The 18990-nt window shown below is 35.2% G+C and overlaps 5 protein-coding genes and 1 pseudogene across 5 annotated transcripts; 3 read left to right on the plus strand and 3 right to left on the minus strand.

The window, feature by feature from the left end:
* Positions 1-498: 498 nt before the first annotated feature.
* On the plus strand, positions 499-4412 carry LOC104727329 (zeaxanthin epoxidase, chloroplastic). Its single transcript, XM_087471163.1, has 16 exons — positions 499-1290; positions 1454-1616; positions 1698-1772; positions 1867-1967; positions 2062-2177; positions 2260-2471; positions 2569-2660; positions 2738-2852; positions 2949-3052; positions 3148-3193; positions 3276-3340; positions 3444-3530; positions 3638-3692; positions 3792-3880; positions 3965-4052; positions 4157-4412. The coding sequence occupies exons 1-16, from the start codon at positions 788-790 to the stop codon at positions 4241-4243; spliced, it is 1998 nt and encodes a 665-aa protein (XP_087327289.1). The 5' UTR covers positions 499-787; the 3' UTR covers positions 4244-4412.
* Positions 4413-6091: 1679 nt separating this feature from the next.
* On the minus strand, positions 6092-7973 carry LOC104727331 (uncharacterized). The gene has a single exon (XM_010446403.2). The coding sequence runs from the start codon at positions 7447-7449 to the stop codon at positions 6289-6291; it is 1161 nt and encodes a 386-aa protein (XP_010444705.1). The 5' UTR covers positions 7450-7973; the 3' UTR covers positions 6092-6288.
* Positions 7974-9933: 1960 nt separating this feature from the next.
* LOC104727332 (ethylene-responsive transcription factor ERF122 pseudogene) lies at positions 9934-10482 on the plus strand (annotated as a pseudogene).
* A 1213-nt stretch (positions 10483-11695) lies between these two features.
* Positions 11696-12905, plus strand: LOC104727333 (protein RKD3-like). Its single transcript, XM_019232517.2, has 4 exons — positions 11696-11832; positions 11914-12074; positions 12161-12534; positions 12632-12905. Exons 1-4 carry the CDS (start codon positions 11720-11722, stop codon positions 12818-12820), a joined length of 837 nt encoding a protein of 278 aa, XP_019088062.1. The 5' UTR covers positions 11696-11719; the 3' UTR covers positions 12821-12905.
* Positions 12906-13221: 316 nt separating this feature from the next.
* LOC109127486 (uncharacterized) lies at positions 13222-13812 on the minus strand. Its single transcript, XM_019232312.2, has one exon. The coding sequence runs from the start codon at positions 13678-13680 to the stop codon at positions 13417-13419; it is 264 nt and encodes an 87-aa protein (XP_019087857.1). The 5' UTR covers positions 13681-13812; the 3' UTR covers positions 13222-13416.
* Positions 13813-15979: 2167 nt separating this feature from the next.
* Positions 15980-17685, minus strand: LOC104729094 (putative B3 domain-containing protein At5g66980). The gene is made up of 3 exons (XM_010447986.2): positions 17069-17685; positions 16851-16960; positions 15980-16742 (listed from the first exon to the last, which is right to left on the minus strand). The coding sequence occupies exons 1-3, from the start codon at positions 17616-17618 to the stop codon at positions 16443-16445; spliced, it is 960 nt and encodes a 319-aa protein (XP_010446288.1). The 5' UTR covers positions 17619-17685; the 3' UTR covers positions 15980-16442.
* Between the last annotated feature and the right edge of the window lie 1305 nt (positions 17686-18990).

Raw genomic sequence — 18990 nt, forward strand, 5'->3', positions numbered from 1 at the left:
AATGTTACAAACCAGATGACAAATAATATTATTCCGTAAGCAATTAAGCCCATCTTAATGGGCTTGGTTTATTTTTAACCGAACCGTTAGTTTTGGTCCTTTAATTGATATTTGGCTTATTAAAAAAAACAAAAAAAAGCATGTGAATTTACTTTGTCAAATAAACTGGTGAGCCATTTGTGATGAATTGAAAAAACAAAATTATATTTTTTCGTCGACATAGTATAATTATATTTTTGACGACAACAGCAAAAAAGTATAATTATATTTAAGATAAAAAACTGAGACACGTCAAAAAAGAAAATTTCAATATGAAATTAGTGGCTTAAAATGGGGATAAGAAAATAAAAATTGGCTGACCAAAAAAAAAAAAAAAATTGATTTGATATTTTTAATCGTATTTATCCATTCACAATCCTGAAAAGAATCCACCGCAAGCTCTTATCACGTCACATTCAAATACCAAATATATTTACCAAACATTTTTTTATTATTATTGGGGACAAATACCAAACATTTCTAAATATAAATAATTATTATTTTTATTAAAATGAAATTCTAATGGCGGAGAGTAGAGACATGTCAACATCGGAACCGATATTTGTAGGCAGTGAGAGATGAAGTGTGTTGCTGTCCTCGTGACACCTGTCTTCTCCTTCTCCTTCATTCTTCTTCTTCCTCAAACCACTTACTTCTTCTTCTTCTTCTTCTTCTTCTTCTCCTCTCTTGATTACAGATAAAGTCTTGATTTTGAAATCAAGAACTCAATCGGTGAAAAAATTGCGAGATGGGTTCAACTCCGTTTTGCTATTCAATCAATCCATCTCCATCAAAGCTTGATTTCACGAGGACACATGTGTTTAGTCCCGTTTCTAAACAGTTTTACTTAGATTTATCATCCTTCACTGGGAAATCAGCAGGAGGAGGAGGAGGGTTTAGGAGCCGTCGAGCTCTTGTCGGAGTAAAGGCGGCGACGGCGTTGGTTGAGGAGAAGCGAGAGTCAGGGACAGAGAAGAAGAAGAAATCGAGGGTTTTAGTTGCCGGAGGTGGAATCGGAGGTTTGGTGTTTGCTTTAGCTGCGAAGAAGAAAGGGTTCGATGTGTTGGTGTTTGAGAAAGATTTGAGTGCCATTAGAGGAGAAGGACAATACAGAGGTCCGATTCAAATACAAAGCAACGCTTTGGCTGCTTTGGAAGCTATTGATACTGATGTTGCTGAACAAGTTATGGAAGCTGGTTGTATCACCGGTGATCGCATTAACGGTCTCGTTGATGGTATCTCTGGTACTTGGTGAGTCTCCACCAACTCTACTCTGCTTGGATTTAGTAACTTGATGTTTTTGCTGCTTGAAGAGTTGACAACTTGTTATATATATATATATATATATATATATATTATATTTTGTTTAGTTGCTTAGGACTCGTGTAAGTAACTCTTTTGATTTCATTTTTAGGTATGTAAAGTTTGATACTTTCACTCCTGCCGCGTCAAGGGGACTTCCTGTGACTAGAGTTATTAGCAGAATGACTCTGCAGCAGATCTTAGCACGTGCTGTTGGTGAAGAAGTGATTAGAAACGAGAGTAATGTTGTTGATTTTGAAGATTCTGGTGATAAGGTGATCATTGGTTTTTAACTTTAAAGAGACTATTGACTTGAGGAAATTTTAAAATGTAGCTGTATTGGTTTGTTGGTTTAGGTCACTGTGGTGCTCGAGAATGGTGAACGCTATGAAGGTGATCTGCTTGTGGGTGCAGATGGCATTTGGTCTAAAGTAAGGTTTTAACTGAATTTTGAGTATATAACAAATAGCTTTAGTTGTTGAGTATAGAAACTGAAAGATCATGCCTTTTGTGTTTTCGTTTTAGGTGAGAAATAATCTGTTTGGTCGAAGTGAAGCTAGTTATTCAGGCTACACTTGTTACACGGGGATTGCTGATTTTATACCGGCTGATATCGAATCTGTTGGGTATGTTGTAGCCAGACTAAAGTTCATGCATCTCCTCACTGATTATGGATCTTTCTTTATCTAATATTGGGACTGTTTCATTCTCTCTTAAAAGCTACCGGGTCTTCTTGGGAAACAAACAGTACTTTGTTTCTTCGGATGTTGGTGGTGGGAAAATGCAATGGTATGCATTTCACGAGGAACCAGCTGGTGGGGCAGATGCTCCAAATGGTAAATATCTGCATTGTTTCTATGGATTTTGCATTGTAAGGTATCAGTATACATAAGCTTCTTTTCTATTTGATGTATTCAGGTATGAAGAAACGATTGTTTGAAATATTTGATGGTTGGTGCGACAATGTACTCGACTTGTTGCATGCAACAGAGGAGGATGCGATTCTCAGAAGAGATATCTATGATAGAAATCCTAGTTTTACTTGGGGTAAAGGGCGTGTTACGCTGCTTGGTGATTCTATCCATGCGATGCAGCCAAATATGGGTCAAGGTGGATGCATGGCCATTGAGGTATCTTTATCTAATTTATAAATCAATACAACAATTTGACTAATTTTTGATAAAAAAAAGTGTCACTAGGGGAGTTTCTTGATTTATCTGCATGCAGGATAGTTTTCAACTAGCATTGGAGCTTGACGAAGCATGGAAGCAGAGTGTTGAAACTAAGACACCTGTGGATGTTGTTTCCTCTTTGAAAAGGTAATACTAAAACACACACAATTTTGTTTAGTTTGAGATTCTTGTGAATACTAAACATGCTCTTGGCTCTGGCTTAGATATGAGGAATCTAGAAGGCTCAGAGTCGCTCTTATACATGGGATGGCGAGGATGGCTGCAATTATGGCTTCCACTTACAAAGCATACTTAGGTGTTGGGCTTGGTCCTCTCTCTGTGAGTATTACATTGATAGTTCTCACTGATAACTACACAAAGAAAATCACTCTTTTTTGTTCATTTCAACTCAATTCCAAATCTCTTTTTTTGCAGTTCTTGACCAAATTTAGAGTACCACATCCCGGGAGAGTTGGTGGGAGATTCTTCATTGATATTGCTATGCCAATGATGCTTAACTGGGTCCTTGGAGGCAACAGGTTATTTCTTTCTCTGTATTGAACTAGATAAGACCTTGAAATGTTTAGATTTGAGTAACAGATCTTAAAGCCAACTCCTATACACGCTTTTGCAGTGAAAAACTAGAAGGAAGGTCACCTAGTTGCAGACTCACTGACAAAGTATGTTTATTTCTTTTCCTATTTCACTCAAATCAAGATTCGTTAAATGACTAATATGAAAGTGTAAAATGTTGGTTTGAAGGCCGATGACCGGCTTCGAGAATGGTTTGAAGATGATGATGCTCTCGAACGTACTATAAAGGGAGAGTATGTATTCACAAATCCCTCAAAAAGTTACTTCATTACATCTCTCTTGAACAGTGTTGCTCTCTACACTGCTTTGGTCTCCTGAGTCTTAAATTCTTTGCAGATGGTATCTGATTCCACACGGCGATGACTGTTGCATTTCGGAAACGTTATGTCTAACCAAAGATGAGGATCAACCTTGCATCATCGGGTATCAAACAGCTTACATATTTCAGATGTCTAGCTCAAGTTTATAATATAATACATGATCGCTTAGAGTGTAGAGTTTGAAACGTTGAAAACTCTTTGTGATTGCAGAAGCGAACCAGATCAAGATTTACCTGGAAAGCACATTGTGATCCCTTCGTCTCAGGTATTAACAAAATCTGTATCTGAGGAGTGTGAGTTGAGATGTTGCTTCAGATTAGTCAAAGAACATAATTTTGTTGTTATTGTCAAATCATTGACTTAGGTTTCGAAAATGCATGCGCGTGTGATTTACAAAGATGGAGCTTTCTTCTTGATGGATCTTCGAAGCGAACACGGAACCTATGTGACAGAGTAAGTCTCTAATGTGGTTTGTCTCAACTCTTTAGACTTGTGAAATTTCTGATTAATATGTTTGAATGTGTTCTTCATCTCTAGTAACGAAGGAAGAAGATACAGAGCCACACCAAATTCTCCCGCGCGGTTTAGAACGTCTGATATCATCGAGTTTGGTTCAGATAAGAAGGTGAGACTTTGGGCGGCCAGATCTCGGTTTGGTTTGAACCGAATCGTTTTTACACTAACCGGTTTTGATTTTCTGAAACTTAATATACGGTTTGATTTTATCAGGCGGCGTTTAGGGTGAAAGTGATCAGGACAACTCCGAAATCAACGAGGAAGAATGAGAGTAACGATAAACTACTTCAGGCAGCTTAAAAATTATGAAAAAATTTTATCGGTTTGGCAGATAATTTATGTAGTCATTTTATCTTAAAGCAAAAAAAAAAAAAAAAAAAAAAAAAAAAACTTTCAGATATTCCTTGCACTGCAATGTATATATAGGCCTGAAACAGAAGATAATTTATACAAAGACATTACTTTTCAATTTTATAATTGTTGACAACAATAACTCTATTATGATTACTAGAAAAGCCATTATTTATCTAATTTGACCGTTATTTCTATGGACAGTTTTTTTGAACCTTGTTCCTGAACATGGAACTATTCATGTATATATGGATAATAAATGTGAAATTGAGAGAAGAAGAATTACAAAAGTAGGAAACAATAATTTTACTGACATATGTTTTGGTGTGTTTGAGGAGGTAAGGTCCTCCATCTTCATTTAATACTCACTGTCTCAATCCACTGTTTTGCATATTTATCTTTATTTCATAAAGTCAATAACCATATGCTACATTAGTTGTGTAGTCTAAATTTTGCATATTTAACTTTCTTTCATAAAGTCAATAACCATATACATTAGTTGTGTAGTAAATTTAGACAATCTTATATTGTTCATTTTAGTTTTCTCTATTTTATCTTAATAAGTGTCAAAATATTAAATCGATCGAATAAGCATTTGGATACCAGATTGATATTACTTGGCTCATTGATCTCTTGCGCAACCGCCTGACCATCCAAACCTACTTTGCACCATCAGTGGAAGTGGTGAAAAATGGATGGTGAGAGCCGCAACGGAAGTCATTTTAAATAATAGCATGAAGATTAGATTAATGATTTATTTTAAAGGCTAAGTTTAGTTTTTATATTTATTTAATATTTTAAAAATCTTTCTTTATTTTACGTTGCTCAGACAAATATATTTATAATATTTTATATTATTTATATGTCAAAATTAAAATTTTATTTTCTAAGTAAATTTTGAAAACATCGAAGTAAATTAAAATCATAACTCTACCACATACTTTGAAGTATTTTAATTTTCATGTTTTATTTAGTTAAAATGTACATCGTTTTTTTGGTTTTTTTGGTTTTTTTTTTTTTTTTTTTTTGTCAAATTAAAGTTGGTTTAGATGAATATTAATTATTATTTAAATTTTGACTGATTTGTTTCGTAGAATAACTTTAAACATATACACCATTGATATTGCTTTTTGACAACTAACTAAAGCCTTTTGCCATATACACGAACACGATTGATATTTCTTTCTCTCATTCGATCTTTTGTGCCACTAAGCATTTGAAGGTACTTTGTTAACGTAATCAACGATTGTGTTTCGATGCATATTCTTTAAGATCCCTGTGGTTGTTATTAAATTTCGTCGGTATATTCATGTGAATGTGATGTATGTTTGCATGAGTTCTCTTCTTTTATGATTTTTGGTTGTTTACAATTATTTGCGTTCTTCTTTTTGGACTTCCCCACTCGTGAAGAAAAATCAGATGGTTGGGGAAGGCACGAGATTCCCACGTGATTGGAGGAACAATATTAATGGCGTCGATAGATATATACAAAATGTGATATATCACAAATTCGACAGGAAAATACACTGATCTTCTTAAACGGTAGTCACTAGCTATCGAATATTTAATAATGATATCAATTATCGCTTTTAATAATAATAATGTTTAATTACTGATCGACATTGCCTTTTTCTGATGTGCACGTAACACATCCAAATACATTTGATTTCGTAGTGTACATAGTATTAGCCAGCCATAGGCTGTCCGATTCAGTTCATATCTAACTGAATTATTTTTGGATTATTAAGGGTTTGGTTTAGTATACATCTCTGTCTGGTTTTGGCTTAAATTGTACAGTTTCTTCAACAATGCAAGTAATCTAGATAGACCTTTACGTTCATTATCAAAAAACTCCCCCACACGGACACGAAGCAAAACATGCTTGATTTTATCAGTAGTTAACTAATAGTCTAATACTATTTTCATATTTTATTTATAAAGAATATCATCACTATAACTCCAATGTACAATATGTGTATTCATGACCGGGAAACCTATTCAGCAAGTTTATCGAATCGTTCAACAGGCACAGGCGATAGTTTCTTAGCCGGTTCCCGCTCTTTCTCCGGTCGAAAATCAAACATAAGCGCGTCCGAGATTTCCTCGGAGCTCCACCCAGACTTACGGAGCAACTCCGAAATCCGACCCGCTTTCAATAAAAGCACATCAAGAACCGTTTGGTTATCAACAAATACCATTTCATCCTCAAAGAAACCCGATGCTGACACGTGGATAATCTCATCGATATCAGTTTCACTCCACCCGCCTCCTCTCAAAACCGAACCGATCCGGTTTACCCATCTCGGAGTCTCTGCTTTGGGAAGGTCCGGAGATGAGGACTGAGAGGAGGCAGAAGAAGAAGACGCTGATGAGTTTCTCCGGCAACTATCCACCGCCGCGTCACTCCAAAACTCCACCCATCTCGACGTACCCGGCCCGCTAGCCCGACCCGAATCTAAGCTTCTCCGTGAAAAGGTCGAGGATGATCCAGCCGATGATGTCTCTTTCACCGAACGTTGCTTGGTGAGTCTTCTCGGGAAGAAGAAACCAGAGCTACGAAAAGCAGACTCACGCTGGAAGAACTCGGATAGATCCGACCCGCAGCAAAAGATCCGAGTCTCGTCGACGAAGAAAACAGGGTTACCCGCTAAAGACGGGTTACAAGGAATGTAGCAATGATCGAAGATGGGAATCAATAAAGGAGCTCTCTTTAAGGCGTTTCTCGCGACCCTTAATGCCTTTTCCGGGTCGGGTGGTTTCAAGCCCCAAGATTTGCACCAGTGATTGTTTTTCGCGATTTGTAACGATACGGCGGCGACTGGAAGGTCGATCATGGCACGGAGGAGGAGGAGTCGAGCTCCGGGAGAACGCCAATCGGGGAACCCTGGTCCTACGGAGAGACCGGAAGAGAGGATAACACGGAGGTCCGGTGGGAAGGTGAAACCAAACTCGGCTTCGACTCGGGCGAACTCGGCGTCGGAGAGACCCGGTTGGATATTGATACCTGAGTTTATTACTTTATCGGCGAAGGGGGAGAAAGATTGAAGGCTGTTTCTGATCGTCGGAGTAGATGAAGCGGCGGCGCGGGCTGAGAGACGACGGAGACCGGCTGCTTGAGTCAAACCGGTAGTTGTTCTCCGGTCAACGTCGACCATGTTTCAACTCAGAACAGAGAAAGAACAATTCTTTAGAAAGATGATGTTAGCATTTTTTGAGATTTGTGTATATGTAATTGAGTAGTGATGAGGAATATGAATTAGAGATTCATAGTGAGAAAGGAAGAGAGGGAGAGACTGAGAGAAGTGTTTAGGACTTAGGAGGAGCTTCTATATTTATAAAGCTACACATATTGATTAATTGATGGGTCCTATTATGTTTATGTATGCATTATGTATATAGTGTTTTACCAAAATGAACACTTTGCTGCAACACTTTGAGTTGAGAACATGCATGATTATCAATAGTTCGAGCACTTCAAAAACCGTCAAGCAAATACTTCAGACTTCAGAGTCATCTCATCCAAGACGGCTTTGTTATGCATCTTTTTGTATGGAACACGTTAACCGAACTTTCAGATCATCCAACGCCATCTTCTTCGACGAAATCAGATTTCATGGAGAACAGAAAATGGTTCCCCACGATAATGAGGGAGGAACAAATAAGGGTTATGGGTTTGATGTGTGATGATTCATTAGACCAAAAAGTCCAAACTCTATTTATGGATCATATGTATAAGACCAATAAGGGGTCACAATATTCTATTATTTGCTTTGGACCACCGTAATTAGTAGACCGGCCATGAAGAAAGGCCAAAAGAATATATGCTTGAGTTAGTGAATCTTATATGGTTGAAGAATGTGTTAAGACAACAATTAACTTTTTTTGCCTATACCTAATCGTATTGAATAATTGGCTTGAACGTTGACCAACAATCTCGAAAGGTATAAAAAATGACTTGAATGTTGACTTATAAATACTTATCTATATGTATTATGTACAAGCTAAATCGGTATAAATTATTGGTATACCAATTCGAAACTCGAAAGTGACATGTAACTTTTTTTCCTTTTTTTGTCAACTGATGAGATACAATTCGAAAGACCAATTACAACAACCACAAGCAACTTATGAAAGAAAAAAAAAGGGGTAAAATAGTTTATCTATGTATAAGCTGATAGTTTTTATTTTTGGGTGGGGTTAAATTCTGAAAATTATAGTTACAGTCTAAAAATTATAAAAGAAAAGTGAATTTATAGAAAGTGTGAAATATGAATTGTGATAACCATTGTGTGCCCTTTGTTTTTTTCCGGTTGCAACATCGCGCCGCGTGTGGACTACATGGAACCCACATGTGAATTAACAACGTGCTACCTTTTATGTAGTAGTACCATTTGCTTTTTCCTTCCTACTGTATGTCTAGTGGCACTTAAAATTAGTTTTTGCCACTCAAACGGATCGTCTCAAAACATATATATATATATATATATATATATATTTTTGAATAAAATATAAAATTTATTCGAAAAAAACGTTTTTACATCAAGTACTACAAAATCTTAAGATGTTTGTTTAAAATGTTTAAACTATTTAAAGTTTAAAACATAACAGGTAATCTACAAACAAAAACAGTTTGTAACGTGTTGCTAACTACTTAGCCATGTAATCCAAGTAATTTCCATTAGTTAGAAAAGAGAGTAACCGGTTGCGGATAAGCCTGTCCAAACGTTTAAGAAACAGAGCAGGTAGTATCGATGGTTCCCCATGGCGGCGATTATTTCGTTATTTCCAAAGAGTGTGGATGGATGCCTGGAAAGCATACCGCAGTAAGAATAAAATTGTCTTCTCCAAGGAAATGTCTGTGAGAAGAGCCAAGTTTGTTGTCCAATCTGTGGAGAATTGGTGTGCTAGGAGCTTCGAGGTGAGACTTGTTCACACTACAGTCGAGTAGGGACAAGAAAAAAAGAGGTGGTTTCTTGTTTCCAGCGATGCATGACACAAAAAGCAGGAGATGTCTACAGATCAGTGCAATGAATCAAAAACGGACTGACTAAGCGATACAGATCGAATGAAAACAAAAAAAAATTGTCGCAAAATTGATTAGCTAGAATCTAAGGTGGTATGAATATACTAATAATAGAGAGCGACTTTTTTATATGTAAATTTGTGGACAACCATGGTATATATACACAGTTAACTCAAATTCGTTATTTGTTTTCCGATGATTTTAACCATATAATTATAATTAACCTATACCCAATTACTTATAGTTTCTGTATAAATATAAATATATTTATCTTTTATATAGTATATTTTATTTCTTCATAACAGATATACGACATTTATTGTAACTAAACTGATTATTTACAATTTTATTTTCAAATAACACAGCGTAAAACTGTTTTACTAAAACATGATAGTCATGGACCTTTTGTTTTTGAACTTATATATAGACCGTTGACCCATTTGGTGCTTAAACAAACACGAGCGGAAATGACTTTCTTGGTCGTCAAGTATCTTATTTCGGCCTACAATATCGTAACTTAGATACATAAATGGTAACAAGTACCATTCATTGCCTGTTGCCTATATATAAACCCTACTCGGTCAGTTTGTTTTCTAAATCTTCACACCACTTTGGATCCTTTGTAGCTAGCCAGCCCTTCATGATTACCGTCAAAAATGAATTCTTCAAAAACGGATTGTTCAGAAAATGTTCTCTCAAACGATCAAAACGAAAATGTCACCGCTGTTGCATCACCACCACCTCCTTCTTCTTCGTACTTGACTAGGGATCAAGAGCATGAGATCATGGTCTCTGCTCTGCGACAAGTGATATCCAACTCCGGAGGTCACACGTCATCATCAAACTTGATCGCTGCCGAAGCAGCTCTTCCGCCTCCGGACGCTGGCCCTTGTCCTCTCTGTGGCGTCACGGGTTGCTACGGCTGCACATTCCAACGGAATCACGGAGAGATAAGGAAGGAGAAGAAATACAAAGGAGTGAGGCGAAAGCCATCGGGTAAATGGGCGGCGGAGATATGGGACCCGAGTACGAAAGCAAGGAAGTGGCTTGGAGCGTTTCCGACGGCGGAGATGGCGGCGCGTGTTTACAACGATGCGGCGGCTGAAATTGTCGGGAGAACATCAGCAAGACGTGGTACGTGACTGAGAAATATAGTTTTGGTCGGTGATCATACACGGCAAGGTGGAAATGTTATAGTTACCATTGAAAACTAAATAAAACCAGAGTTATATATATACAATACTATTCTTTACGCTTTCATTGGGATTGATTTTGCTGGTTTTTACTATTTATTGATTTTCAATTGTATTGGTTTTTTTTAATAAAGATTACTTTTAAAGATTTTTTTTATGTGCTATAACTTATGTTCATCAAGCAATGAAGTTTAAAATATATGAATGGAAGATATATTGAAAAACTGAATTCATAATTATTGTGAATGCTATATTTTTTTTTTGGGGTAAATTGGGAATGATTTTAGTGACAAAAATAATGCGTAGCACACATTATCTATCATTGGGAAAATAAAAACGGTTACGGAACACAAGTACATTTCTAAAAGAGATGGACGTTGGCTATGGTAATGTAATGGAGTACTAGTTTTGCATGGCAACGTGTTGTGGTAACTAATCAAAATAGATTATATATACTTACCAGAAGAGAGAAGATCATTGTCCTTGGCAATATTCACTTCTAACGAAATTAGTTAGTACAGACTGTACAGTGTATTGTGAATTTACCATTTGATATATATTGTTGATTGCATAGTTTATTTTTACAAACATACATTGATCGCACCAGCCACCGGCTACCGTATTGACCTTGCATGTAACACATCACTTTTTTTCACAACAAAAATTTGGAAACTATGTTATGTCAATATTTATTAAATATATACTCACGCAACTACACGTCCTTGCAGAGTAGAGTGATTCTCATGATTATTTTTTGAAAAAAGAGATTTTGAAAGATGGCAACAAGCAAAGATATCATGAAGTCGCATTGCATGTGATGGGATGGGGAACCTAAGCCTATGAAATTTTTGAACGTTTACAACTTACGGCCTATTATTAATAGATAATAGATATAATTAGCATTAAGTGTAATGACTTATCCCTATTAACCAAAACAATCAACACTAATCATTAATTTCTACTTACTATCTCTCTCGTAACTTACAGTAAACATATAATGATTTTGACGGCTCACCATCTCCGAGAACTAAATACCCACTTCCCACTATTCATGTACTTTCTCTATCTATGCATATACTTTTATATGGAGTACATTCCAAAACTCATTTATATATATATATATATATATATACATGCCCACGATTCATCTCCTCCTTCTAATTAAGACAGAGGAACGTTAAAAAATCTATCTATCCCCTTTCAATCGATATGGCTGATCAAAAACCTCTTATGATCTGGTCAGATGCCAACAACTACTATGAATCATTCATCCAAGAAGACATATTCTCGTTTCTCGATCAATCACTTTTCATCGACCAAAAGTAAGTCACTTATGGTTTTACTGTTTGATTAAACAATTAAACGAATCTAAGATGCTTTGTTTTTTTTGTTTGTTGTTTGAGTTTTTGCAGCTCTTTCATTAACCCTTTTAAGGATTTCCAAACTCAAAGTTGGTTTTGTTTCCAAGATAGCATTGTTAATCCTTACTATACTACCTTTGCGGCTGATGATACGTTTCTGGCTTCCCTTGGTCTTGAAGCCATCTCTAGTACTTTCTCTCTAGGTATATGGATACATATATATACACACACACACACACATATATTCATGCATGCTTGGACGATAATATTAGTTTATATCGTGTAGCAGATGTATTGAGCGGATGGTGGAATGAGAATAATGGTAACTGCAACGATCAGGTCGAACCAATTTCAAGAAATACTAATAGCATGGGAGATCCAAATTCGGAGAAAATATGTTATGAAAATGATAACACAAAGACACTAAAAGAGACAAGAAGCCAGAAGAGGATAATAGTGAAGAGGCGATATAGAGAAGATATGGTCAGTAGTAGATTGTCAAGGGAAATGATGAAGCAGTACTTCTACATGCCGATAGCTAAAGCAGCCAAGGAGCTTAATATTGGAATAACTCTCCTGAAGAAAAAATGTCGTGAGTTAGGTATTCCTCGATGGCCTCACCGTAAGCTCTCAAGCCTTAATACTCTAATTACTAACCTCAAGGTACGTCAACAGAGATATATCTTTAAATAACATAATCAATCTACCTGCTTATCATTTTTGGGATTACACACTTATATGTGATGGTCTTTTTGGAAAGGACTCATTACGGAATACGGAGGAAACGAACAAGAGTAAGCTGAGGAACGCTTTGGAGCTTTTGGAGATGGAAAAGAAGATGATTGAGGAGGTTCCTGATTTGACATTTGGGGAAAAGACTAAGAGGCTGAGGCAGGCTTGCTTCAAGGCTAATTACAAACGGAGACGGGTCTTCTCGTCTTCTTCATAAGAGCAAGAGCTCGTCTCTACTCTCTAGTGTGTTGTGATCTAACCTTCAGTGACTTAAGTTTAGGTTGTTACTACTACTACTGTTTGTGTTGTGTAAGACGAAGAAGAGTGATGGAGTTATACGTATCACACTAGTCTCTTTTGATGCTAGATTAATTCTCGATGAAAACTTGGTTTTTGGGATTAGACGAGTATGTATCATTCCAGTTTTCTTTTTTTTTTTCTTTTCTTGTTGACTTTTTTGGTTTTCTAGTAATTGTGTTTGGTTTATAGTACAACTGGAAGAAAATCGAATGCAAAATCCAAATTTGGGCTTTTAAATAAGACTTTGAGAAGCCCAAACAATTAATAATCACGCATGGCCCAATTTATCCATTGCACCGCTTCCCAATAAGGCAATAATTAAATCGCTAAAGATCAACGGTGGTGATCATCAATTTATCGTGAATATCGAAATCTACAAATTAATTATATATGATGATCACTCCTCTACTCACTAGGAATTACACAAGTTGTATTTTTGGATACTAATTTCGATTACAGGAATAAACAAAGAGAGTAACATAAACAACACACGTGTATGACACGTGGCAAAATTCACGGACAAGAGAAGACATCGCCACCATCAATCCAGTGATGATCAGCGTCGACGGTGGCTCCGTTATTAGCGGCGGTGGTGTGGAGAAGACTCTTGATTTTGTGAATACATTTGTGGTTGCGGATGCGGTTAAGAACGGCTTTTCTGTTCAGCGTCTGCGTTTGCGTTTGCGTTTGCGTTTCAGACGATTTCAGGTGTAGCTGCTTCGACACTTGCTCCTCTTTCAAACATATCTCCTCTTCTTTCGAAGTCACAAACTCCATTGGAGCTTTTCGATATTTTTTGTTGTTATAGTCAGTTGATGGAACAAAGAAAATATTGTGTAGTAAACAACACACACTCTCGTGTGTATTTATATATAAATGGATTGGTGAGACTTCGCATTCAGATGATTGTTAGTTGTTTATTATTTTATTCTTTTGTGGGGAGATATATAATCGTATTACATTGGGCCTTGGTCCCGTTGGTTCTGTGAAAACCGGTGGCTGATTTGGCTTTTCGTTAGTTTATAACTATAGTATATAAACTACGAAAAGGACAAAAACTATGTGCTCTCCTACGTGCAGTCGTCTTAGCTTTTGTATTATTCTATTTTGCTTGCAATTAGTGCCTCCTTAATGCCTTAAATGGTATTTTAGTTTGTTGTCATTGCTTGCGTAACAGAGACAAAACGACATTGTATTTTTACAATTTAACATATAATCTTATTGATTAGTTAGAACTACATATTTATATTCTCTGCTAAATAACAGTAAGGTGGAATAGTCGAGTGATGGATGAATTAGCGTAAATTATGTTATGTTATGTAATACAGATTCACCGTTGATCAACCATATCATCAACCAAAACCTATATCCGTTAAAAAAAAGGCTAGGCAATCCTGAAGTCACACTATAGTTTGCAAAAATACTAAATTAGTTTATGGGAAAAAGATATGACACTTTAACGGTCGATCACCTCATTTTATGTTCAAATCAATCAACCCAATCTTTTAAGCATGTTACAAAATCTGTTGTTAATCCCCTTTATAATAAAACGGAAGTACACAACATTGTTTCGTAAACTATATAATTTTAATAAGTTAGTTAGAAATATGTTATAGATTAATTGATATATTAATTGGTTATAAGTTAAATCCTCTTTATAATAAAATGGAAGTACACAACATTGTTTTGTAGAATATATAATTTTAATAAGTTGGTTAGAATTAGGTTATAGATTAATTGGTAAATTAATTGGTTATAAGTTAAATAGTGGGTACAACTTTAATTTTTTTCTGAAAATCTTAAAGAGAATATTCTAAAGATATCATCTAACTTACCATGTTGATTTCTTTTATTAAATTATTCATCCATATTAAAAAAAATTTGATATCTCACTTAACATATTAATTTGTTAATTATCAGTATACATCACCTCTCATTTTTATATATGAGTCTATTTTGTGAAACAAATAAATTCTCATATTATTTATTATAATTAAAAAATAGTTTTATTTCCGGATATAACATAAGTTGAATTCAAAAAAAAAAAATTATTCAATCTATAAAATATTCAAGCTTTAGTAATATTATTCTTTAAAAATAATATCTATTGAATTAAAAATTTTACTGAGTAACGGGTCAAAATTTGAATATTTGAATTTAATTTCATATTTTTTTGTTGAATTTTATAATTTTATATAATATAATAAACTTTAAATAATTTATTTTGAAATATTTATAAAATATTAAAACTTGATATAAAAGTTAGAAACTATAAACACTCTAAATTGTTTTATTATAGCAATGTCAATAATATGTCACTATAATATGAAAGAATTTCAAGAAACCGAGTATATTAAAACAAAAAGTATAACAATATATTAAATTACTCATAATATAATAACTCGCTTTTTAAAAACCAAATTTACAAAATTATGTCTTATAATGACATTCAAATCACGATGTAGAATATACATTGTTGAAATAACTTCACATATATGAACTAATATAATATATTAAAATTTTATTTTAAAATAAAAAATATACAAAATTTTGTATAAAATAAAATCTAATCAGTGTTATAGCACGGTTACTTATCTAGAATCATTAACAATATAAAACTTACAAAATATGTGTCTTTTTTCAAGTCATCATATTTAAGCATATGATTTGATTGCAATGTTTTATCCAAAAAACTTTTAGAAACAATCACATAAATTATATTTTATATAAAAATTACAATATAAATAAAATAAATTTCAACTCGTGCTCTAGCACGGGTCTTAATCTAGTTCGTAGTATATTGTAAAACATCAAATTAAATAATTTTCAATAAATATTCTAATCTTGGTTCAATCAAATTCATATACAAACGCATTAACAAAGAAAAGACATGGAAGTTCTTTCAAAGGGTTTAAGATTATATGAGGGAAGCTGATAATGAAAAACAAAATCCTATTACATATAAAATTTGAAATAAAATACCATAGAGATGATTGGGAATATTTCTAACTGATGAATTACAAAATTCTAAATTGATGCAACTATATAATACTGTTTGTACGGGGGATTGCACAACACTAAATAAATATCGATTTTAGGGGGAAAGAGTGAAGTTTGTTCTTTATTAACGATAGGAATGTGAGGTCGTCACTAAAACGAGTCAAGATCGTGCTCGTCAGTTCACAGGAGAACTGACAAGTGAGTCACGACGAGCTGGGAAGCTAACAGAAAATTATACAGAGAATAACAAGAGTTTTTAGACGCAAAGTATTGCTCTCGGGGTATTGTACGCGAGTCCTCCTCCTTTCTCCAGTGAAAACTGTTTCTTTATATAGTGGACTGTAGACCGAGGGTTTTCTAGGGTTCCCATCGTGAATTCCCGAGATTGCCCTTTACGGATTATTAATGACTTGCATCCAATTTTGTCGGGCCGGAATCGCAGAATTCGTCTTGTTGGGCCTAGTGGCATATTGGGGCGCAGCCCATGTCCAACAAATACTAACAAAAAAGATTCATAAAAGAAGCCAAACATAACAGGGTTACATAGCATGAACTTGGTATTTATTTGTTGTCATAGTGGTAGGCAATCTCCCACTGATAACACGAACTTGAATCTCGTTGCATCTCCCACTCCTTGGTACAATAAACTCGAGTAAAAACTTGTGGTTCTTCCTCAACTTTTGGCTTTTACAGAAACACGACCATGTTGCAAACGAGAACTTTTGTCCTCTACCGTGATTTTCAACTTTCAAAGGCCACTTCTTTCCATCTTCATCACGAAGCTCAAGTTCTTCCTCCAATTCGATCCCATTCGATTTTAGAAAAGTTGTCGGTATTTCCTAGCAAAACATTGAAATTGATATTAGGTAAACCATTACGACAAAAAAAAAAAAAAAACCAAAAACAAAAAAAAAGACATATTTATAAAATTAGTTCTTTAAGCTCACCAGTTTCTGATATGAACTGCTTGTAATATTCCTTAGAAAATGCGGATTCTTGGGTTTATAAACCGATTCTTCAACTCCATCCTCAGGAAACCATGATATGTCACAAGGATCTATGCATAACACCAAACAAATATCTATATATATGATTCAAAACACTTGAACTTGAATGAAGAAAAAAAAAAGTCAAAATAAAAACCCAAAATTTAATGTTAAATTACCTCCAGCCCGGTTAACTGTTCTCTGAGTCTTATCACGATGTTCCGGTTTGGTTTTGCTAGTTGATTCATACTGATCCGGTTTATCGTTGACCGAATCGTGTTCCCGTTTCCGCTTATTGCCACAATCTTTCCTACTTTCCGGTTTAGTAAAAATATCATCAACCGGTTCATTGTCAACAGAAACCCTAGATCCTTCCGTGGTTGTGACGACACAAACATCTTTTTTAATTCCATCTTGAGCGAAAATCGTAACGGAGAATCTCGAATCGCCGTCGTAACGAAACACAAGAAAGTCTCCAAATTCAAGAGATTGATCTTTTGCGAAACTTTCCCAACCTTTTTTGAACAAAACACAGAATCTTTCGTCTGTGTCTTCTGTTTCTGTCTCTACACGCCACAACCGTCCGATCTCATCGAGTAAGAACACTTCTGTAGGTAATGGCTTCCCTAATAATAAGTCGATGAATGCTGGAGGAATCACCAGTTCGTGAGAACTAAATTCGGGGAGAAAGACCTTGAAAAATTCCAAGTCTTTACCCGTTTCAACCATGATTTCTTCTGTAATCAGAGTGTTTTTGTTTTGTAGTGATTGAATTTTAAAAGCAAAAGATCTTCTTGGACAAGACGAGAGAAATATAAAACTTGTTTGATGTTCTAAAGTCTGACAAGGGATTTGAGAGATATATAGAGAGAGAGAGAGTGAAAAAAAAGGAAAAGATTTAGAAGTTTAGCTTTTCTCTACCCTAATTTCTTATTTATGTATTAACATGTGATTCTTACAACTTACACCTTCAATGACAATTTACCAAGGCCCATAAACACACCAACCACACCAGGCCCAGTTCTGCCGATTTGGGTTAATGTACCTGTGAACCGTTAGTGTGTGTTTGTTTATAAACTTCGAAGGATTCCTCCCTCAATCGGAGGTTTCGTGATATTCCAAACTATTCTGCTGGAGTCGAACCACCTAAGGAGCAAAGTGGACAACCTGACGACCACTGATTAAAGAGATCGATTTCCTGGATGGCGTTGGAGGAACAGAGAGGCCAGCTAGGCCTGTCCTTTGAAAAGATTCTAAAGAGTTGCTAAAGAGTTGCTTGAAGAAGATCACTAGATTGCTCGTGTATGAGATGGAGGGTAAAAGCCAGGAAATATCAATCTCCATGCTACGCGGGAAATCTAATCTACCAGGTTGTTTCTTGTAATCTCCTTAGTGGTTTTGATTTCTTGACTTAACTCGAAACCGCACCACTTCAGATTATCTTAGCTGACCTCTCTAAATCCGGGAAAGCCTGAATCTAGCATAGTCATCATGATCATCGGACTACGAACGATGTCAGTCCTCTCTGTTATTGTTTTTTTTTTTTGGTAAACTTGTTTTAGAAAACGAACTTATGAAATATGAGTCAAGGTGTTGACAAGACCAAAATGTGTGCCAAGTATGCTCGCTATCACCCGGAAGAAGGGGTTCAACTTCAGGCCAGCAGTAGTGTGTGCTGATGATACTTTCAAGATCAATGCTTATATGAATTTTTACGTGCTAGGATATAATAACAAATTTGAGGAAGAATATTGAACTTATATGAATTTGATTAAAAGTTAAAAAAGAAAAAATCTTATGTCAATCTAGAAAAGAAAAAAAGAAGTCAAATATGATTAAAAGGATCAACTTTATTCAAATAAGAACAATACTTACCTCCTTATTCACCACATATTAGTTTAACCAATGAAAATAGAACAATATGTCATGTAATATTATATTTAAAATAAAAAATGTCATGTAATACTATAATTAAAATAAAAAATGTCATGTAATACTATAATTAAAATAAATAAAATCAGTAAAACAAAATCCGTGTACTTAAAGTCATCTAGGGGGTGCACGAAAGATTGTTTGGATTGTAGGGAAAGAAAATTAAACA

The sequence above is a fragment of the Camelina sativa genome, chromosome 11 (assembly GCF_030686135.1).
Source record: "Camelina sativa cultivar CO46 ecotype springtype chromosome 11, ASM3068613v1".
Lineage (NCBI taxonomy): Eukaryota > Viridiplantae > Streptophyta > Magnoliopsida > Brassicales > Brassicaceae > Camelina > Camelina sativa.